At 37.7% G+C, this 23,639-nt stretch overlaps 1 protein-coding gene across 2 annotated transcripts in view; it reads right to left on the bottom strand.

Annotated features, from left to right (window-relative positions):
• Positions 1–23,639, bottom strand: part of sorcs3b (sortilin related VPS10 domain containing receptor 3b) — a 60,411-nt gene that overhangs the window by 19,245 nt on the left and 17,527 nt on the right. For both annotated transcript variants that reach the window (XM_055029344.1, XM_055029346.1), the window contains exons 2-13: positions 16,093–16,160; positions 12,662–12,761; positions 11,597–11,755; positions 11,408–11,481; positions 10,509–10,573; positions 6,958–7,076; positions 4,273–4,362; positions 3,892–4,071; positions 2,648–2,794; positions 1,697–1,799; positions 430–506; positions 238–329 (exon numbers count right to left, since the gene is read on the bottom strand). In XM_055029344.1, the coding sequence (XP_054885319.1) occupies positions 238–329; positions 430–506; positions 1,697–1,799; positions 2,648–2,794; positions 3,892–4,071; positions 4,273–4,362; positions 6,958–7,076; positions 10,509–10,573; positions 11,408–11,481; positions 11,597–11,755; positions 12,662–12,761; positions 16,093–16,160 (1,274 nt within the window). The remainder of the gene's footprint in view (positions 1–237; positions 330–429; positions 507–1,696; positions 1,800–2,647; positions 2,795–3,891; positions 4,072–4,272; positions 4,363–6,957; positions 7,077–10,508; positions 10,574–11,407; positions 11,482–11,596; positions 11,756–12,661; positions 12,762–16,092; positions 16,161–23,639) is intronic.

Genomic DNA, 23,639 nt, shown 5'->3' with positions numbered 1-23,639 from the left:
TCTTCTGCTGGAAATGACAGCTCTGAAGCCACTGTGGCGATACAATAATCACATAAAGTTGGCCCATCAGCATTTCAAAACATTAAGTGTAATCATATGCTGTACCACCACCTCCCACCCCCAGAGCTCCTCCACCCCCACCCAGTTCAAAATTATATTCAGGTAATTTTCCACTACACCCTCAAACCTACACTTCCTAGCTCTGGTATGCTGCTTGTAACAACATGCGATACCTACCATAGTTGTCTAATAGGCATTGCCGCATGAAGAACTGCTAGCAAAGCTCCTCCATTGTCAAGAAACCAAATGTTGTACTCTTCGTCAAAAATCTGAATTGAGTAAAAAGGAAAAAGGACATTACATTCTTTCCTTTTTCATTTGATGTAAAAACATCAACTGTTTAGCACAAAATCTATAAATGCTGCTTACCTGTCTCCAGCTGTTCCCTGCGTCTGATGTTATAAACATCCCAAGGTTGGTAGAGGACAGCTCATTTCCAATGTTTCCTGAGTACAGAAAAGACAAACTGTACACTATTGATGCAGCCACAAACTTTGAAATGTTTTATTGGGTCATCCAATCTGACTGAGATTAAACTATTTTACAAATAAGAATTAGTAAAGATTCCAGTCTCTACATGTGCAAATCAGGGGTGCACTGATTTCAATTTTCTAACGATCTATTAAAAATCCTGACCTGCCGATTCCGATTTTGGCTAATACCATTTTTGTTTTGTTTAAAATGTTGCTAAATGTCTGCGACAGGCTGGCGACATTCACCCGGAACGTGGCTGGAGATAGGCACTAGCACCTCCTGACCCCATTCGGGATAAGGGTGAACAGAAAATGGATGGATAGATGGATGTTGCTAAATGTAGCAAGAAAGTAGATGAGTTGCCAACAGTGAGATGACTATTGTTTACTGCAAACATATAGACCTCATCTGGTGGGCCAGTCTGATAGTCAAACCTCTATCACTGCTGAAAGAGGTCTGACTAGAATAAGATAACAGTTGATTTAAATACATTTAGCGAGGTAGATAAGATCGGTGGTTAAGATCGGCTTCACATGTAAAGATCAGTCGATCCCCGATTTCCCAAAATTATGGAAATTGGCACCGATAAATCAGTGCATCCCTAGTGCAAATGCAGCAAAGGGATTTTGGACAAAATCTGAGGAGAACTAAATACATATTTATTCTTTATATGTTTTTTCAACACTACACGTATGCACTGATTTCTATTGTTAACATAAAAAAAGCACCAAAATATATAAAATATGCTGGTTATAACATGATAAAATCCAAGAAAAATGAAAGGAGGACTGATGTTTTTCCAAGGTGCTGCATTAACACAACGGAGACCCAATGTCATATTTTCTCTACGCACACAATCAGCTGATAAAATCAGTATTTTCCAAAGCTGTTTGTGTGTCCTCATTTTCCAGTCTCAGTTGCGGAGGACAAACTTATGTCTTAGTGCAACCAAATCATTTCACCGCAAAAAAATAAGATTCAGGAGCCGAAGTTTCTGTATCTGATTCCAGTGACAGAAAGGGGGCAATGTGCAATTTATTTTGAACATTTCTGCTGTTGCACAGCAGCAATGTCCTCATCTGAGGGGGAAAGAAAGAATGTGTGAAGTCTCACTGCTTTCAAATGCACATCTATTTTTTTTTATATTATTTTCAAACTGTACCTGTGGCCACAATAATTCCTGGGACAGACTTTTTGCTGGTGATGGGCCCAGATGTGTAGGGATTCTCTGACATCTCCAGATGGAGATGCAACGAGCAAAATGGCTGTCAACAACAAAACACAGCACACGGGTGAGCTGAGACACCATGTATCAAGATCTTAACCGAGGCGGCTGTAATTAGCTCTCCTTTTTTCTGATTCTTCTCACTGAGAAAAAAGTGCTAACATTTTCAGAGACCATTTATAAAACAAAGATACTTTGATCCACCCCCCCCATCTCCTCTCCCAGAATAAAAACAGGAAATAGCTGAGAGGACACAGAGGGCATTCGAATTGTTTCATTCCAAAGCAAACAAGGCATGTAATTAAAATTCCCCAAGATGCACTGATAAAACTGGCAAAATTGATTCGAATCATTTCACTCATCTTCCTGACTGAAGCAAACTGAAAAACATCAATAGAGCCTTTCAAAGAGCTGAAGCTGCTGTGTGGGGGGCAGTGGGAAGCAGACAGGAGCAGAGTGGTCATTTGTGCAGCACACAGAACAAATGCAACCTGCTTTAACTGTGTAATATACATTTTCTCTCTCTGCAGGACAGACTGGCTGGATTAGATTCCATAATACTGACTGAATAACAACACAGGCCCTCAATGTAATCTAACATTCATTAGTCCAACGTGACTACAGGTAGTAAATTGAAATCACAGAGGTTAATGGAAAGTCAGGACCTCAGAAACTAAACGCGCTGACACTCTGTGCCTTACACCGATAATAGGAATATTTCCCTCATCCATTTAGCAGACGAATGCCAATGCTAAAGCTAGCACCTGGTTTTGCAATAAAAAAAAATTATCCTAAACATAACTGATTAGGTCAAAACATTTGATACGTGCCATGATCTTACATGAACAAAAGCATCCATACACTCTAGTGTAAAAGGTTCAAACTTACCAAAATGCAGTGAAGGTTTTTTCCTGACACATCTGTTGTTGGCGCTGGCAGCAGAGCCCATGTCTGTCCCTTGTTGTATGTGATGAAAGTCTTAATATGATTGTCCACTATTTTGTTGGCAAGATACATTCCGTTTATGCCCTCAACCTGCAAAGATCAGCAAAAAGTAATGTAAAATGCTTTGCAGTTGCAAAATGCATTTTGAATATTGAATTCAAAATGTCCTCTGTTAAGCAAAACATTTAAAGCTAATTTTTCTTTAAAAATTTGCTTTAAATTTTTAAAAAAAAATTTTTTCAGGGGTTTTGTTTTGCTGTGTTGGCTTTGATAAGCATCATGGTTTTCAACTGACTTTATCTACAAGCATCATAAAAACAACACTCTGATTATTATGCACATTAGAAAGTTAAATGGGCAGATATTTCTGATAAACGAGTTGACCGAACATGTGAATGACACTCTCACAGGGAGAACATCCCAAATTTTAGGGAAAGAAAAGGATAAACAAGCTGAACCTTGCTGTCACTTTGGGCATACAGCTAAATGTGTTGTAATGGTGTTAACATAATTTACCTAAAACATCTAAATGACCGAGAAAGACATTAGAAACATCTTGACAAGACACTCGAGCAGGCTGAATGCACTCCTCTGGCGCACTCCTATGCACCCGATATCATCCGATCAGTATTTGGCAGGCTGTCAGTTTTTGCCACAACTCCTGATTTGTTCCTGCGGTCGACTCTAACCTCATGAAAAAGGCCTCCCATGCTTACTGTAGGTGGCAGTTCTCAACTGGCTAGTGACTTAAATCAGTTGGGAGAGGCACAGAAATTTTTATTGAAAATTATGACATTACAATAAGAAAAATTTAAGGGAAAATAATATTTCCATGGAGTAAGAAAGGAGTAAAATTTCTTGTATTTTACCCCTTTGACTGGTATGGACAATACATACAATACAACCTGTGACCTAAAGTAAAAATATTCAAAAAATAAATATTCCAATCTGTGTTGGAAAAAAAGCTAGGATATCAATAGCTTAATAAATAAATTAGTAACTGATAATTAATTTGTTAGTTATAATTGGCCTTTTGCCCATTGACCGCTGGAGATAGGAACCAGCGACCCTTGCGACCCCACTGTGTAAGCTAATGGATGGATGGATAGTTATTATTGTGTGATGACTGAATGATGAACTGTAGGCAAAGGAGCAGCAGCAGTCCTTGAACAAAGCTGATGACAAACCTTGTAAAAGTCAACCAGTAGGTTACCAGCAGGCCCTCTGCTGGTCCTCAGATTCTCTAATGAAAGGATAAAGTAGACCCCGGGGGAGTCTGAGATATACAGGCTGTAAGTGTTGTTCTGGTTCCACTCCTGGACAGCAGCAAATACCTGCTTCTCATCTGTGCTGATAATATGCATGTCCTGTAGCAGTGGAAAGGCGGGCACAGACAGACAGACAGAGAATAACAGATACAAATGGAGAAACATCAAACCGACCCAGAAAGAAGTCATCAGCTTGTTTCAAATGTGACATTTCTTCATAAATGTGTTGCATGGTTTTGTCCTCTACAAGTGAAGGTTAAAATTGTGACAAAAAAGGAAGACAGGAAATCTGTTGCTTACCTTCGGCAAACAGTACTTTGGTAATTTCATCTGCCTGAAGGATTCTCTCATGTAGGAGACAAAGTAACTGGCTCGTCCTGACTTGGTTACCTTTGTAGGAAAGAAACTGTCAGAAACATTATGTAACAATTCTTATGGGAGAAAGCATCTTTAGATGGGAGGATAAATAGATTAAACGTGGGATAGAAAAAAGGAAGATGAACATTTTAACGTACCAATTATGATTATTTATTTGGACAGCATTTAGTTTAAAACTCTATTTGGTAATGCATATGCTACTATTGTGCTAACAAAGCAGCTTTACATTAACCCTCCCCCACCTGTTGTTGCGTGTCACCAGCGACTTGGTTTAAAAACATCTGATATGCTTACAAAAAATCCCAATAAAGACAAACTCAGCTGCTTGACAATGTAAGAAAAAATAAATAAAAGAGCGCTATTGATACACTTATTAACCTAAAATTGTTATTATCCTTGGGTGTTGAGTTTTAGATTTTATTTGTGCTTTGAGCACTTACTTTGATCTTTATGTTTGTGTTCTTAATTATTCCCAATCAGGTCTTGCCATATTTTTACTTTCATTGTTATTGCTTTAGAGGTCTTCCAATATATTCATTTCCTTTGTATTTAGTTTCGTTATTACTGTGTTCTGTTTTCTGGGAGTCTGAAGTTTGTTCTGTGGGACAAGTTAATTTTTTCTTCCTTTATATAAAGTTTTGTTGAGTCTCAGTTCTCCACTTTTCCTCAGCCAGGCAGCTTGCTCCCTTCCACAGCTGTGTACTGTTACCTGATTCTCCTCAGCTTGCATTCTTCCTCAGCTCAGCTGTTCTCCATTCAGCTGTTAATAGACCTTCTGATTGTTTTGACATTTCCACCACTGCCTCAGTATATAGGTTCCCATTGTTCATTATTGGATCCTCCCATAATTATGTCTGTTACCTGCTTGTGTCTTGATACCGGTTTGGTACCCTTTTTCTGTTTTTGTAAGTTTTCTATTTTTCACCTGGAAAGGTGTTTTAGCTCTTGCAATCAATTCCCCAACCGTTTTATTTTTTTTTCTTGTTGGCTTGTACAATTTACTTGTCTCCTTTTCTATTTCCAAACAGCTACATCAAGTTATCTTCAGAGCTGTGATGGTAGTTTTTATGACAATTGTTGCATGTTGATAGTTGTCTTTATGCTGCACAGTTAAATTTAGACATTAAGAATGCTTCCTGATTACATGAGACAATTGATAATTATCTAAAAATCTTCATGCACCTGAAATTCCAGACAATTATAGAGAATTGTTTATCTGGGAGGTAACTGTTGTGAAATGAAACATCTCCTGAAGGAAGCAAATTAATTCAGAATGAATGACTGATTTGATAAAACAATTGCATGTGTATGCGGCTTGCCGCAGCGTTGAAGGCTGGGAAGGGAAAAAAAATTACAAGCAAAACAGAAATTAATATTACCACCTTGATTAGTCTAAAATGACGAGCCGTCCAAAATTGAGTTGGCTTTATCTACAGCGCATCTTGAATATCTTAACGCGCTACCGCTGCTCCCATCCACATGCAGGCCAACAGTACTTGATTGCTTATTTTCTAATCAACTAGAAAGATGGTGTTTGTCCCCGAACACACTACATTAGGGCTCTAATGGAATAATCTATCGAAAATCAATGAGCTGCATTTTCCCAGGCCACATTTTTGAGGATGTTGCACTTGGCTGTTCCTCCCCTCCCGAGAGAGTTTGGAGGTGTTGAAGACGGCTTATTTTGTTGTACCCCAATCGATAACCTCATTACTCTTTGTCAAGTTAAATCCAACTGCCCCAAGCAATGAAAGTCACAAGAAAGTCATCTGTGCCACCGCAGCTCCGTGCAGACACTCTCTCCCTGATTGTCCAGTTATATTCACCAGCATCTTCCCCGCATCTGCCTCCGTCTCAGTGGTCAATCTCACCTCAGCTAAATGCAATTTCAGAATTTTATTGAATCACAGTTTATGCTGTGATTTCTTTCACCGCTTCTCAGTTTCAGTCAGGTCTGTAGCAACACATCAAATGATAAAATATTTGACTGGAATAAATATCAATCCGTAAGTAATTTTCCATGTGCAATGAAAACACACAGCCAAGATTAACAGCTTTCACTGAAACTTACCCAGAGTCAAACAAGGATGACCAAATGCATTAAGTCTGACCACCATGATAGAAAATTACTCACCGGTTGAAGGAAATCGATGACAGTGGAGGACATTGGAAAATTAAATTTCTAATAATGACCCTGACTGTGGTTGTCTAATTGGAGTCAAAGTCAGAGGGAATGATAATAAGAACGGCGACCTGTCTTTTCATTATTCCTTCACCATGTGCTCATGGAGAACAAAGATATTTTTCCTGGTATAGACTGGATTATGTCTGTGCAGAAACTGAAACGCCTAAGCGTGCCCTGACATGAACGAGAAAAGAAAAAAAAAATAATCAAAACACATATTGGGCCGGCGGGGAACAGGTGTGTTGGGAAAAGCCATTATGTGGGGTTTGATGGAAAAGCGTAAATTGGCTGCACAAGGGAGCAAAAATAAAAACAAAGAAGTAGGTAAAAAGAAATCAAAGTTCACCAAGATAGTAACCTTTAACTAAAATGATGAAGGCAACTATTGAGATTGAGGACAAGAAATCTGTTGCAATGCAAACCTGGGTGAAAACATATTCGTCCTGCACAACGAGGGAGTTGGTGTCTACGTGTCCAGGAAAGAGGTACTGTCTGTCGCCCTCTGTGCATCTCTGGGCTCTGCACTTCACATACTGAGCTCCTGAAGGGGGCAAAGGGAAATCAATAAGAAGTAAATTAATACCATTCACATTTAGACTCTGCTTTGTATGCACTGGGGGAGCTAGGCAGTACTATGATTTTAATCCACTCTAAATTTACTAGCTCATAAATTCATCTAAGTTGAGTTCAGTCCTACTTTTTTTCTAATTTGGTTTGTTACTACTAATACTATCCCAGGCAGTAGCTGGCTGACATGTGCCAAATATTAAAAACATTCTCATAAATATTTAGAAATGAGCTCTGTATAGATTATGTGAAAAAAGAAAAACAAAATTCAAGATGAGATTGAAAGTTAAGCTATAACCAAAGATTAGAAAGTGTAATAAAAGTTGTTTTAGAGTTGTTTTGTGCATCCATTGGACATTAACCGGACATAAAACTACAACGATGTCTATCATAAAAGATATATGATTGATATCATTAGAAAATACTTTGGCTGTCATTTCACTGAACTTGGATGCAGAATCAAACGGCATTCTGGGTTTGTAGGCAGCTAAACGGCCAGCGAAGAAGGTTGGTGGCATCAACAAACTCACTTACCCTTTGCTACGCCAGCAACAAGGTGTTGCTTAACATAACAGGGTTTTGCCTAGTATATTATAGGGCTGACAGCCGGCATGCTTTACAAGCATTTCTTGTTTACAAGGCTTTACAAGCCTTTCTTGTTTATGTTTTTAGGAAAATAATTATAAATAAAAAGATGCTATTTTTTTTTTATGCCGGATTGCAAGCGTCTCTGTTGCTCTGAGCATTTCACTGGCAGAGCAGATTTATTCCTTAAAAAAGATATGTTTATAGAAGATAGGCTTATAGTTTATGCATTAAGCCGGACCAATCATACCGCTGGCGCCTCTGCGCGTTGCCTCGTGCTCAGCAGGAGCTGGATGTCTTAAGTTCACCTCAGCGCAAATCCCACATAGCTTCATAGGTTGAGCGAGTAGTGAGAATGATTTATATTTGTGGACAAAGAATTTTGAGTGGCAGTTCTGTCTGCGCTGATAAAATTTATGTATGTGGTTCCGGTTGGTTGGACTGTTAGTGGTTAACGAACCAGTGCTACCCTCTTGGAGGTTCAGCCCGGTGAGGAGCTTTTGCATAGTCACGCATCACACTAGTTTTATATTATTTTATTATTAATTCTAGTATTAATTTTCCAGTTACGAAGCATCGAACCGTATCAAATGCTTTTTCCACTTAGACAGAGTTAAAGTGTACGGCTGCACGGATCTGAGAAACTCAAACTGGACCAACCAAAATAGTTTCTATGTCCCCTTGTTAAAAACTCGACACAAAACGGAAGAGCTACTAAAGCCACACTAGCAGCATTGAATTAAATCTCCCGTTTATTGTGCATCTCTGCACAGTGCAGCGGATTTAACTCATGCAGGGTTTCATGTTGTTCTCAACACACTTCATTCCTCAGAGGTCCATACATCCTCAAACTAGACTCAGGCAGGACTCGAAGCGAAAGCTGGACACATCCGGAAAAAGGTCTGCTTTTACGACTGTATACCTACTCTGAAATGCTCTGACTGACACAGGAAGCAGTATTTTGCATACTGATTTGATCATTTTGAGAGCAACCTGTCACAATGAGGTGTAGCATGACTGCAGCTCTCTGCAGCACTGGCATTTGTGCGCTGGCTGACCTGATGGACCATTCAGCTAGCTCACTGAACTTGAAGGTATCCATTGTGATAAATGAAAGAATCTGTCATTACAGAAAATCGGTACGCTTGACTGAAATTTCAACTGTCCGCAGACAGCACTTGGAGTCTGCACAGTTCACAGAATACACATAGTACAGGTAAGGTCCTAAGTAACTGACTAAGAATAAATAAAAGGGTGAAGTTGAAGGAGAAAATGAGCACAACAGCTCTAGAGGAAATTGAGGATAAAAGACAAAAGTCATGTCACAAGCTTTGCAGTACATTGGATATATAAAGGAAAAAGGTAATCAATAATTATCAATGTCAACTGATAAATGCTTCTATTGTGATGCATTTTTTAGCCATTTCCACCAGACTTATTGGCCATCTAAAAACATTTTGAGAGTGTTTCGAAGAGTGTTAACCTTCATGCTGACTCAAGCTTTTCTTTGCTTATGTATTGTGAAGCAGGGGAGTTCTTAATGTGAGAATAACACCTGACCGAAGTGATCATAAAATGTGTTTTTTTTGTGGTGTCTGTAGATATGCCTTATTGAACAAGGCATTTTGTTTTCCCTGATTGCTGTTCTGTGACACCACAGACATCATCAATGGAGAGGTCTTTTTCTCCTCCCAGACACATCAGCACACACAAGTAAGAAAACTAAGCAAAAACAGATTTTCTTTTCAGAAAAGTCTCATATATGAACTTGGATGTCTCATATCATATGATATGAGACTTTTCAGTTCATATCATATGAACTGAAAAGGAAACACTCAATATACTAAGACAATGTCCATCAATGTCTTTTGGTGTTAGAGAACAGACACACGAGCTTCATTTTCAAATAAAGCATTTGCAGCAACAAAATATCTCAAAGGCCACAGATTGTTTTGTTCTGGTTTTTAATAATTGATATTGGGTGGATGAATATGGACATACAATCGATTAGGAGGAATAGATCTTGAACATTAACATGGAGTTTTGCAGACCACGAATCTCTTTGCTACAAGTCTAATCCATCCCAGGCTCGGCATTTTTATTCCTCTAAGATGGTATTTTGCGATAAACAATTGGGTGATTGGTGGTATTAGGGGATTCAGATTATGTGCAATTAAATTTCACCATTTTACACATTATTTGTGTAAAATGTTCACGTTGTATGTAAAAAACACGGTGTTTGTCTGCTGCTGCTGGATTACCACAAATCTCTTTACTGGTCCACCTATATTTTTAAAGAAAATTTTCATTAAAAAAAAATTATATTTATATTTGCACTTATATCTAAACATATTCTGAATTATGTTCTTGAAGTTCTGAAGTTCTGACCAGGCGTGTATATTCAGCGTTTGCCAGGCATATCACAAACAGTTTGGGATGTTATTGTGTACGACAAGAGGAGTTTGTATGCTAATTTGACTCTCCATTTGTTCCCCTCAGAAATACTATGCATATTTCTCTGAGGCAGGAAACTCCCTCTAATTGGTTAGACAAAATATGCAACAATGTTTAGAAACAGAGGAGCTCAGCTTTAGCCGATGAAACACGAGGGATAGATTAAGGAGAGGAAACATCTATCAACCTGCTAAATCTCTGAGCTTTTTTTTTTTTTTCCAGAAGACACCTATTCAGCTCTAGGAGACTTCAGGGACCAATCTGAGCAGCAGAACAGGTCTCATCTTGCCCGTGACCTCTCTCTAAATGAGAGGCAAAGGGGTCCTGCGGGTCCTGCTACAGCAGCGAACTGAAGTGCAGCACTCACGGCCTTTTGCGATGCGCGTCTCGATGTGGACCACATCTGATTCTCTGTCCAGCCCCATTACCGCCCTTGAGAAAATGTGAAGAGCAGAAGGAAATGGAAGGAAACAGAAATAGGGTTTGGTGGATACGAGAAGGATAAATGAGAATTAGAAGAAAAGAACAGAAAGCTTTGTTGATCATAGCAGCAGTAGATGGACACAGTTGTTCTCAGAAACCGATAACAATAGAATTTTATCTCCTGTAAATCACTCAGGGTAAAATTAGCTTCAGCGATGGCAACTAATCTCAATTTACCAAAGCGTCAACAGGGGCAACAACAAGAGGAGGGAGGTGACAAAACGTCCACTGCTCCCATAAATACCAACCACGCCAAATGGGCATTCTTATGAAATTGCAGGCAGCTGCAACAGATTTGAAAAATAACTTTTTGACATAATGTGCGTCAATGAATAGCGTTCAAGAGCATAAATAATGCATTGTTTCGGGCTGTGCCATACCCGCCATGCTCCACTAATTTATGAAACATCTGACTGTTTACGCATGTGGAGAGGGTGTCCTCCAACCAACCTCCTTTCTTTTTTGAATAAAAACAAGAACACAGTTGGCTGGACTCATACCATGACCAACCCTCTAAACGGACTCATCAATATTCACCGCCTTGTGCCTGCGCAGTAAAAAGACGTCTAAACGGTAACAACAAAAACAGCATGTTGTGTTTGTGCTCCAGAGAAGACGGCACAATATTATATCAGCCCTACGTGACAGGGATGTAATCGGTTTTGGTCCTGACTCCTGTGATTGTAAGGTTTTTTTTTTACATAGATCACTGAATTCATCTGTTTGCAATCAACTACATAATTGTGTTAATGATCAATTACAGGACAAAACAGGAAGTCATACCAGTAGAATCTGCCTGGCATCACGTTTTCATGGACAAGCTGCCATTTCTTCCCAAAGTCCATTGAGCTGTAGAGCTGCAAAACAACATTTCGAGCCACTGTTTCACGCATTAAAAGTAGGCTGATGATAATGAGCAACACATGAGAATAAAAGCAACATCTCACTGTGGTTTTATTTCTCCAGATGTACCTTGTAGTCATGACTGTAAGCCAGAATCCAGTTCTCCTGTGCAGGGTGGAAGAGGAGGCTGAGGACGTTGAAGTTAATGGGAAACTTCTCGAAGCTTGCCCCTTCATCTGAGCTGATGAGTACAGCGCTCTCTACTTCTGGGTCACTAAGCATCAATATCTATGGTACGGGCAGCCGGGCAAGGGGTAAAGCGTTAGAAAAGAGTAAAAGAGCATCAGACATATTGGTTGAGCAAAACTTGGAACAAAGATATAGTATAGGAGCATCTCAATAAGTTAGGATAGCACCATAAATATATATATTTTTTCTATAATTAAAAAGTAATTGTGCAAGTCAATCATATTTTTAATTATAAAGTAATATATGACAAGTGCTTATTTGTATTCATTTTGATAATTAGTGCTATTGAAAACCAAAAATTCAATTTCTCAGAAAATTACAGTGCCTAGAAAAATTTCTCACCCCCTTGGATGTTTTACCCTTTTTACAAATCAATCATGATCAACAAAATGTTGTTGTTTTCACAAAAACCCTTTAATGACAAAGTGAAAACTGACTCACCTGCATTCGCTCCAGTTCGGCAATGTTCCCAAAACTTTCTCTCTGAGCTCTGCTTGACAATCATCTCAAGGCTGCAGTAATGCCTGTAATTTGTGTGCAGTTTTCTAACACTATTTTCCCTCAACTAAACTTTCTATAAATATACTTGGGAATAGCACTCAGTGAACAGCCAGCTTCTTTAGCAATGACCTTTTGTGGCTTACCCTTCTTATGGAGAGCATTAATAAGCGTTCTCTGGACAACTGTTAAATCAGCAATATTTCTGGTGCATAAATCTATTTCCATGAGTTTCTAAATTTTCTGAGAAACTGAAGATTGTGTGTTCAACAAAATTATCAGAAACAAATGCTTAAAATAATGTGGCAAGAACTTAAAGTTACATGAATGATCATCACTTTTTGGATGAAGATGCCAAAATTATTTAACTATTTAATGATATTCTAATTTATTGAGAATGACTTATGGAACAGCTGACAGAAGTAAACATCAGAAGGAAATGCTGACCTTTTGCTTGTTGGTAGGACAGACATACAGGTAGCTTAAAACGGTCCTTGAGGTCACTTTATCATTGAGTTTGGTGTAGGTGCTGCCATAATCAGCGGATCTGAACAGAAATAACATTGTATAACAATAAAAAAAAACTACATCCATTAGAGGACTGTCCAGCTTAACATGCTTAGCCAGTTAACTGCAAATAATTTTCTTCTTAACAAGAACATCTCTCCAGAGCTTCTCATGCAATTAGAGATAGATTTTCTGACATTCAGGCAACATGTTGCTTTAAGGTGTAAAACAGATTTGACAGAGACTACTGTAGTTTAACATTTATTCACTTCTGTGGCTATTGTTGGGGATTGTCATGGTTTGTGTTGTTTGTACTGTGAATTGTCTCATATATGGAAGGAAAATAATTGTAGTTAAATCATTTGTTATTTTGTTCGATCAATACGCCCCTTATGGTTGCCTGTGTCTTTCCCAGAATTTTGATGTAATGTTTCCAGATAGAGACTGTTGGTTTTTGTTATGTATTATAAGCAAAGGTTCAACTTTCCGAACACTAATGCATTTCAGCTTAAAGTTTTATTGTTTCAATATATTTGTTGTTTTCATCCCGATATGTTTTAAGTTTCCATCACATCAGCATCCAATTAAGGCATTACTTAAAATTATCTCCAAGTGGCTGGGAAAATGGTACAACAGTAAACCAGATTAGCATGACTGTTTTCGAGCAATTAGGCCATTTTGATGTGACATGAGTATGCAAGAGCAAGAATAGCCCACGCTATGTACTGGCACCCTTGTTAAAGATATGTGAAAACCCTTTCTTATTTTAGCAAAAGAATCTCAGTTTTAAAGAACCCAGTTTTAATTTATGATGGTGTGTGCCGGTTGCTTTTCCAAAGACCTTTGTCTGAAATCCTTCTTTGAGTAAATAGCCTCATCAGCTCTTTGCAACACTAGCATATTTTGCACAAACACCTGGTGTTTTCTGACAGGACACTGAAAATGGGTTGTCAACTGGGTCTCAGAGTAAGATAATGATTTCTAACAAATCAACACATAAATTGTTCCCCAGACACAAAATTAACCAGTCCTCCAAAATAAATCCTTTTGAAGACCTTTGGGCAAACTGAAAAGAAATACGGACTATACTGTACAAAACAGCTAGCGAAAAAAGATTAAGAAATTCAAATCTAATTTGGTTTCAAACAACCACAACTCGGCTTCCAGAATGCTGGATCTTCTTATTATGTAAAAGCATTGAACTTATTTAGCATCTGTAAAATTATATCTGTTAACACTGTGCCATAGGAGATAACACTAATTGGGACAAATTGGAAGTCACATCCTCTTTATTCTCTGACAATGCAAAAAACTATGAATACCAAAAGATTTCAATGACTCAGCTTTCTGCATTGAAAATGAAGCCTTGAATAAAGCTGAATTTTAGCAATGTGTTAAGGTCACCATTGTAGTTGTATATTTTTCTATCAAATCTCTTCACAGAGTTGTATTCAATAAATAAAAATGTGCTATGAGGATTGCTTGTCAAATTACCAGTACCAGTTGGAAAATAAATATTTAAGCAGATATTAAGCTTTTTTATCAAGGCCACATTACAAATGTTTTTATCGGACTGATGTAATATTTAATTCCTAAATGTTACATTTTCATGAGCTGCAAAAAGAAAATCATAAATAACATAAGCAAAGGCTTAAAAACACCAGTCTATATAATGGATCTATATTATATCTTTCACTTAATGTATGTAGCAAAATAAATAAGCCTTTCAAAAATATTAAATTTTATTGGACAGATTTCTGTGTGAAATATTTATCTCAAATTACTACTAGTTTAAATCTGCATCAGCTCAAAATTCAGTTAATTTAGATTGTTTGCAGTTTCCTCTTTTCACTGTTTATCTTTCAGGATAACATAATATGTGAATGTAGGTATGAGCCAGTTGTTGGCCTTAATTAAAATATGATTGTTTGAATGAAATAGTGTTTAAAGATGACTGCACTTTGCTAAGGTGACTCCAGTGGCAAGGGCAAATGTGCTTTGTCACTCATGGCTTCCTATTTCTTCTCTCCACAAACTGCCAATCCATGTTCTCAGTTCTACCTGGGTGGCTCCAAATGTAATTTCGCCGCATAATTGGATGGGAACCCACCGTCTGCTATCATTGTCTGTGCATTAACTTGAACTGTTCCTGTTGGGATTTGTTTGCACAAACGGCGACCACTAAAAACATTTGTATTTAAGCGTTAAGTGCTCCTTGTCTGTTTCTGACTGAGGAACTCTTAAACGATGTGATTACAATGTGAGGCTTCATCTGGAAACATAATGGGAATCGAGGCGTGTTTCGCCAGCTCATGCATATCACCCATTGATCTGCATGCTGCGTTTTGCCACAAGCAGAGGCCCAGAAGCTGTAGACATAAATCATTTATGGTGTTGTCAGGGAAATAATTTACTCTTTTCTTTTCACAACATGGAGATCACTGCTTTTCTAATGCTCCTACTAAGAGATCTCCATGGACCCCCTCAGGTACTTTAATTTGCTTGTAGGCCATTGTTAAAGGAACCACCTTGATGATGGAATACCTCCTACATACAATATGGAATTTCAAAGGGAGTAAGCAGAGTGGGTGCAGATATGCCTCTGGAGAAACAGATATTAATTCAAGGCTCTTGCTTGCCGGACTGATGGTCTTTTTTTTTCATGCGTATTTCAGAAAGAAATGAATTCTCTGCAGGCTTGTAGAGAGGTGAGAGAAGGCATATCTGAGACAGTATTGGGCTTTGTGGTATAATCCTTAATGAATTCTATTCTTATTTATGACCTGACAGGGCACTGTAACTCACCCTTTAATACATTCGGAATGAAATTGCTATGACTATATTGCAGCGATTGCATGTCAATTGCTGCTGAAACAAAAGGTTACAGATGACTATCAATCAAAAAGTCAATCAGAAAGTTTCTAGGTCAGAGGAAAAGCACCACAGATACAAACAGAGCAGCTCCTAGATCAGTCATCTGGTTTATCTTTCAGAAACAGCCTCTCAAAAAAGTTTTTGTGCTGATGATGGACAGAAGGTTGCGTCTTCTCCAAAGGCCTCCTGCAGTCTCACTCGACTTATTTATGGGGCTGCAGGAAACAGGGAGGAGGATGGTTCAATCTTAACCACTTCAGAACGCTTTATTAAAACATATTTCACCGTGGCTTCCACTGCAACTTGATTGTTCATATCCTAGAGAGGGGGAGCACTATAAATCATACTTACAGTATGCTATGCTCTCCATGAATATATTATTCTTATTGTTTTTCTTTTTTTGTTTGTTTGTTTCTTTTTTTTAAGCCCGGTGCCCTGACCCGTATATGTTTATATTGAAAAATAAAACAGCTTTGATTAAATTTAAGAAAGCCTACCTCCAGAGCGAGCTCTCGGTTACGGTCCCCATGGTTAAGTCATACAGCTTAGTCAAAATCAGGATCACCTGCAACAACAGCAAAAGCAGATGGATTTTTCACATTTTGTTACATTGCAAACATATTTTTTTCAAATATGCCAACTCAAAATTGAGCATAACTATGAAGCTAAAGGAAAATTCTACAAGCTTTTCAATTTTTTAAAATATATACATCTTAAATGCGTGGGGAACATTTGTACTTCAGCCCTCTTTCTGTCAACACTTTGCAAAGCTGCCTTTTGCTGTGTTGGATTTGCACTTTAGAGATTTAAAATTTTTACAAATCTTCCTTTGCAAGATAACTCAACCTCAGTCAGATTTGAAGGCATGTCCTTGTGATCAGTAATATTTAAAAGTTGTCATAGACTATAATTAGCTTTGCATCTATGACTTCCTATGACAGGAATGAATAAACCAGTCAGTTGTAGCTCTGATTGCACGTCTACTTTTTCTGCTAAAGAATGATTCTTTGCCAACATCTCAAGTATTTTGGAGGCCTGTATTTTGCTCCATTCATCTTCTCTTCTGCTATATCTGATTGGCTGTCCTTAACTAACAAAATCCTCCCATGATTCATAGTAGGGGATAATGTGTTCTGGGTGTTACTTTCTGCCACACTTAGCATTTTACGTGTGTGCCGTATGCTCTCTGACAAACCTCAAAATTACCCAAGAGTGGCTTATTTTAGATCATTCAAAGACTGTTGAAACAAATCAGTATCAGAATTACTGGCTATAATGGGTCATTATATCCCGTTCATAATTTTGTGATTACAAGACACCAAAATATGAAAAACTTTAAGGGGTATTTATACTCAAATTATTGAAATTATACTCCCTCTTTGGCACACATTTTCTCGCTACACCCAATAAAATCATTTGGATCGGACATGTTTGGCACATTTCTTTACCAATATGTATCAGCCTCATGCAGTGGTTATCTCAATGACAAGAATGTGTCATTTTGTCATGATGTATCAGTCTATTGGTTGTGGGAAAGTGAAAGAAAAAAAGCTCCATGTGTTGTGTCAAGTGCTGTGTCTGTATATCATGCAGAATGATACCCATTAAATAACAAAATATGAATTGCTCAGTGAACAGGAAGCAGACATGGAGCTAATAGCTGAATGGCTCCTCCCTCAATTTTTGTTCCCTTTGTTTCTGCTAATATGTTGTTGAAATTGGCTAATTTGTAACTGAATATTACATTTTATGTTGGGTAGCTTAAGTCTGCTGTCACACTTTTTACATAATATCTGTGGTTGGTTAGGGGGGAAACAAAAACATTGCCTGCTAAGGCAAGAGACAGTAAAGGAAAATGGTCTGCAAATGCATTATTGTCACTCCAATAACATTATAAAAGACTTCCCATGTGAATGCTTATAACTCAGGCAAGAAGGATGGACAGGATAGACAGTTTGGAGCAGAGCGATGAGAAGGGATGGTGGATAATAACAATCAAGGGGTATAAAACATGATATAATATGATGATTTCCTTTTTTAACAGAAACCATGAAAGACAGGTCAGAAGCTCAATTACAGTGAGTTTAAACACATTAACCCCACGGGGACCCATGAAAGAGGTTATTAAACTGTGAAAAGCTGCAAAGACTCAGAGGAACAAAAGACACGTCACTAAGTTTGCTTTGGAAATGTTAAAAACCCAATTGACCCACAATTTAGCCATCAAACAGCCACTATGCATTGCTGGGACTATCTGCATTGCAGGTTAATTAACCAATCACACGGAGAGATAAGCATTTGCATAACTAAATGCGCCGTGTCTGCAAGGTCCAGCGCTGTAGTCCGAATCAATTTGGAGAACAGACTTAGTTAAATGGCTGTGATGCTGGGTCTAATTACCTGCTTTGAAAAATAAATACAAGAGAAAAACTCTGCCAAACTGTTGATCGTTTGTCTCCTCTGTTCTTCTTTTTTTGATACAAATACTGACTCAGTGTCATGGGACATAATGATACTGGAGGGCAAATTGAATCTGGAATTGATTTTATCAGTGTCAAACAAGAGGCAGTTTCTTCTTTACTATAAGAAATCAAACATAGTGTACTAACTCAGTACACGCCAAAGAAACGGCTTTGTGATGGACCGAGTTAAAAACAGGAGGAGTCATAGGAACTATTAGAATTTTTTTTAATTATTTTAACCCAAAGATTTATAAATGACAAAAAGATAGTCTGAGCTCAAAAAAGATGTCAAAGAAACAAAACTGAACTCAGGCAAAAATGCAAACAAACTGGCTCCACAAACAAACATAAATGACCTAAAAGAAATGACACACAGGGCTTTACATACTGACTGATCAGACCAATTGAGACACAGTGAGGCAAACTAAACAGTATACAATTACTAACAAATAACAGTACATCTAACTTTGACTAATCTAAACACCCTAAAACAAAAAGCAAAAATATTAAACTCTAAATACTAATATTTACTTGAATACAAAAACTTAACTAAACAAAGAAACTACAAATTTCCTCTGCCAGCAGGAACTAGTGATGCAGTCCAATCAGCATTTTAGCCTTCTGAGCCCTGGCCCCATCTTTTGTCTAGCAACTAAATGACATGCAAGTCCCAGCAAGAAAAAAAAAACAAAAAAACAAATACGAGTTGATCTTAAGCAAACAGAATTAACTATATGTTGATATAAATACAAATGCTAACTAAATGTGCGTGCTAGCAAATAGAACATATGTGTCCAAATCAAGTGAAAAATATTTTAATTGAAACTAAAGTGTTGTGTTTGTATGAGAGAATAAATTCTGCATACAAAGAGTTATCCACTTTAGAGTGTGGCCATGGGGTTGGCCATCACAGGCTTTTACTTTCACTATTTTGTATTGGGAACAAAGGCTGCAAATTCTAAACTGAGTCAGCACAAGCAGATAAAAAAATGTATGAAAACAGTCTTACGTGTTTTTTCATGTATTTCCAAAATAGTTCACTTTCTGAAAATAGCAGTTTACAAGTAAATGTAAAAATTGAATTACACTACGAGAAGTTTGTCGATCCGCTTGACAGTGTGGCGCTTACGATTTGTGATGGAAATCAAATGCCCTGAACAAACCATCCCCACTATAAAACACGGTCATGGCAGCATCATGCTGTAGGGATGAAACTAAATAAAATATTGTTTGCAATAGCTCTGCCCCTGTTTGGGAGTAAAAATGGGATGCACAACAATTAAGCAACTTTCTTCACCAAACTAAATAAATATATATACTCCTGTTGTTGCCAATGAAAAGTCAATGGAAAGTCTAAGCACACCAAACTCAGAGTGAATCTTTATTGAGTGTTTTGTGATAACGTCTTTTTATCAATTAGGAGGAATTTCCATGTACCTTTTTTGCTCATACATCTCTCAAACATAAGCAATCCACCTTCATATTTAAAAGTAGGAATCAAGTACTTTTCTGATAGACAGTCTGACTCCTCTCCAAATGTAGCATTTGTGGTTGTGTCCATAAAGTTGTATTTTGGTGTCATCACTCCAAATGTTTGTGTCTGTGATGTTTGGCACAGCAGTGGCTTTCTTCTGGCAACTACTTGTGTAGCCCATTTGTCAAGTGCCTCCTTGTTGTGTATCTTGATGCTGCTAGTACACTGCTTTTTCCTGAGAGCACTGCATGTCATCTGAAGTTATTTCTGGATATTTCACAATTTTCCTGGCATTTGTGTCTGGACTTAGTTTCAACAGAATCCCTCATTTTCCACTTCTTGGTAAGGGTTTGAACACTGCTGATTGGCATTTCCAGACCCTATTTTTACATCCCTTTCTCAGTTCTTTAAAGTGCAGCTGCCTTTTCCTGTAGATTATTAGATTTTTGTTTTGTTTTCCACACTTCAGCAAAATTAGTACAGTTGAAATATACACTAATTACAAGCAAATCAATTACAGATGAGATGGCTGCAGTCTTGATGACATCACATCCGGTTTGACCTTTGGCAGAAAGTTCACAGCTGCTAATTTAGGAAGTCCTATGAGTGTTTTAAGAACTAAGAGTGTTCTTAAAACATCTTATTCTCATTCAGACACACAGCCTCACCTGGTGACGAGTCAGAATTTGTAATAGCAAGCGGAGTGTGACACGAGCATTGCATGATTGTGTTCTTCATCTTTACAAATGTGTGATTCATTTCATTTGCAATGTAGAAATAGGGTGGGATGGACCTGCTTTGACTGTTGGTGAACTGTTTGCTGTTGAACTGACTGGTTTTGGCAGGAGCCAGGTGTACCTCTCTGCTCTTCTCATGACACAGTCGAGATGAGATGCAAGTCTCCAACACAGCAAAGAAATAAATGAAAAAGTTGCAAGAGGATTTAGATAAATATCACAACAAAGTGGATAAGTTGACATTATCCTCTCCTCTCATCCATGCTTTGTCTCCACCCACTTGTGGGTGTGATATTTCCAAATTTGCCAGGATTTTGCTTTCACAGCAGAGGTGATTTTCTGGATTCAGATATCAATCCAGAAAATATCTTAATAGTGATTTTCTGGATAATCAATCCAGAAAATTATCAAAAAGAAACTGAACAATGTTCACAAAAAATTGTTTGATGAAACCTTTCTTTCTTTTTTGTTTTGGTTGTTTTCTCTTCCCTACCTCACGGCCGCTGCACCTACATGACAAAACTGGATGACAAAAATCCTCTTGACACCCTCACCGTAAATGCCACTAAACATTCTGTCTTCACTGTTAGCAACATGTTTTTTCTATCTGGCTCATTAACAAATGCTGACCCACTGGGTCTGGGTCAGTGAAGATCCACCTCTGGGAGTAAAACATTGAGGCAGATGACTGTTTGGATGATTTCTCCCCAGGTGCGTACATCACTTTGTGTTCCCATGTGTTCAACGTTGTGGATAGGATGAGCAACTGTGATTGAGTCAGTGGGGAGAGACTACTGCAGACATGCAAATGTTGAAGCACAAGACCTACAGACTATGGTGTTTTGGTAACGCTAGTGGAGTTTATTAAAGTGGCATTTAGCACAAAACCGCATGAATTTCTGCTGCAGCCTTGCCATTTTATAAGCACTGGTATCAAACAAACAGAAAATGGCTCCCAGAATTATTTGGTGCCTTCAAGGTAAATACAATTCTCCGTGCATATAATCATTCACTTGCATACATGAAATTAAGTACGAACCCTGGAAGGCCAAAAGCAGTGCATTTATTCATGTTTATGTTTTATTGATGTGAGCAAAGAGAGCTTTGCCTCAAGAAACTCAACCAATCATTTTTCAGATTGGTTTTCAACCTCAAAGTAGTTAGGTTTAGTCATCCTTTCATCCCTACATTCTATTCATTTTACTTACTTCATTTCTCAATCTTGCCTCCATTCTTTCAATCCCCCTTATTTGTTTTCTTTTTCCATACTTTAAAGCAGATTCTAATATACATTTCCAAACAACATGAAAAGGCACATCAGAGCAGAAGCTGTATGGGCATGCAAAGACTACGAATCCTTCAGATAGCTGACTGGACACCCTACTTGACAATAAATGTGTTACTGCTGTAATATCATTGTGATGTACTGCGTCAGCTCAAAAGCAACCATCTCATCTACACACAGACTTGCACACTCCAGCAACACAAGTGTTGAGGCATGCACTGTATGCAGTGACACTGTTGGACCAAATCATGTCTCCACAAATTCCATATCAATCAATTTCTTGACAAAAGAGAGAGAGAGAGATCTTGAAATATAAACGTGTTTCAATGGAACGTGAGAGGCATCTTGACATTACGCCGGTGGGCAGAAGTTTTCTCTACACAGCTCACAATTTAGGCATGATTCATCTCTGTTCTGTATTACAATATGGCTATTAATAAAATGAAGTAGACTGTTGCACAGTAATCCGGCGCTCTCTAACACCAGGCTTCAAACAGAACCTGTTGCTTACTCAGCCTCCACTAAAATATCATTAAAAAGGCACCCCTCAAATATTGTTTCTTTCTAATTGGGCAGTGGAGGAAAGAAAAGGAGCCACGTAATCTAAACATCACACCTCCAGACTGCTGTTTCTTTCTGCTTAGGAATAACAAATCACAGGAAGAGGAAACGATCTCAGAAATGCGAAGAATACAGCTGCTTTCATGTAGCTCCAGCACTCTTTTTGAACATAACCAGCGGGGACAACTGAGGCAGCTAAATTAATTTCCAAGGGACCACCAAAGTTGATGGCAGTGAACAGTGTAAGGCTCCTTGTAATACAACAGCTAATGGGTGATACTGAGAGAAGGCGTGACACATTCACTATCGCTGTTTTACTGTCTGTTTCTGAAAAGTTCACAGCAAAGGGGATCCATATTTACATTCTCAATAAAAACAAATATCTAAGTTTATATATTATAGTGTAAAGTCATGGTTGTAGAGTTGCTTCTCCAGGGTGTAATCCAGCTCTCTTTACATCATATAACTACAGCTACAAGAGCAATGAGTCTGACAAGCAACTGAAATGAATCATATTTATTTCACCTTATGAGGTGCTTTCTACACTGATTTTGACAACTTTCCAGAAAGATTCAGAAAATGTTCATTTCTGGCTAAATGTTAATTTGTTTTACTAGAATTTAACTTACAAAACCTTCGAGATGACTTCATAGCCCCAATTTTTATAAAACTTAAATGATTTTTATTTGACTATTACAGTGCTTTTGGAAAGTATGCACTGTAATAGTGATTTACTTTTTTTTATATTTTATTATACTACAGCTTTATTCCTAATTGTATTTGAAAATAAGTGTTTACTCAAAATTCTACTCACCAATTATGACAGAGAGAAAAAATATGTTTTTTGCTAATTTATTAAAAGCAGAAACAAAGAACTCACACTTATTTAAATATTCACAACATTTGCTTAATATGGGGCATATGGGTGCATTTAACATTCGAACACCCTGAGGGATTTAATAAAACACATAGAACACAAAATTTTTAGTGTTAAACATACTGGAGGAAAATGTTCTACAAAGAATTGCCTGAAAGGGCTACAATAAAAAAAATATATATATATTAGATTTAAAAGTATGAATGTTTCTTAAAGTTGCTGTACAATTGCAGTTTATTTATGCTGCCTTTTTTTTTTTACCACACTTTTAAATTCAAAATGTTTTGATGCAGTAGCACAGGTACTTCACAAATGACACTAAAAATTTATATTTTGCACCAGAATATTTGTCAAAACAGAGCTACTTGTTTAACATCTTTTCTTTTTGTCACATTGAAAAACCTGTCTTAATCAAAGGTAACCTTCTAAATAGCGGTATGCAGATAGGCCATGTAAAATAGTATTTTTACAAGTGAACGTCACAGAATGTTCAGAAAACTATGATCAGCATTTTTACAAAGTTTCCTCATCACACATGCTTCTGAAACTGCGGTTCTGAGATAGATTATCATTACTCAAAATGTTTTGTATTTCTGCCTTGGTTTATAGCATGGTAGTTTTACAGTTGATCTCATACTGTGACCCAGT

The sequence above is a fragment of the Poeciliopsis prolifica genome, unplaced genomic scaffold (assembly GCF_027474105.1).
Source record: "Poeciliopsis prolifica strain line A6 unplaced genomic scaffold, Auburn_PproV2 SCAFFOLD005, whole genome shotgun sequence".
NCBI lineage: Eukaryota > Metazoa > Chordata > Actinopteri > Cyprinodontiformes > Poeciliidae > Poeciliopsis > Poeciliopsis prolifica.
Note: the sequence above shows the minus strand (reverse complement) of the source record. Positions and strands in the feature narration are given on the sequence as shown.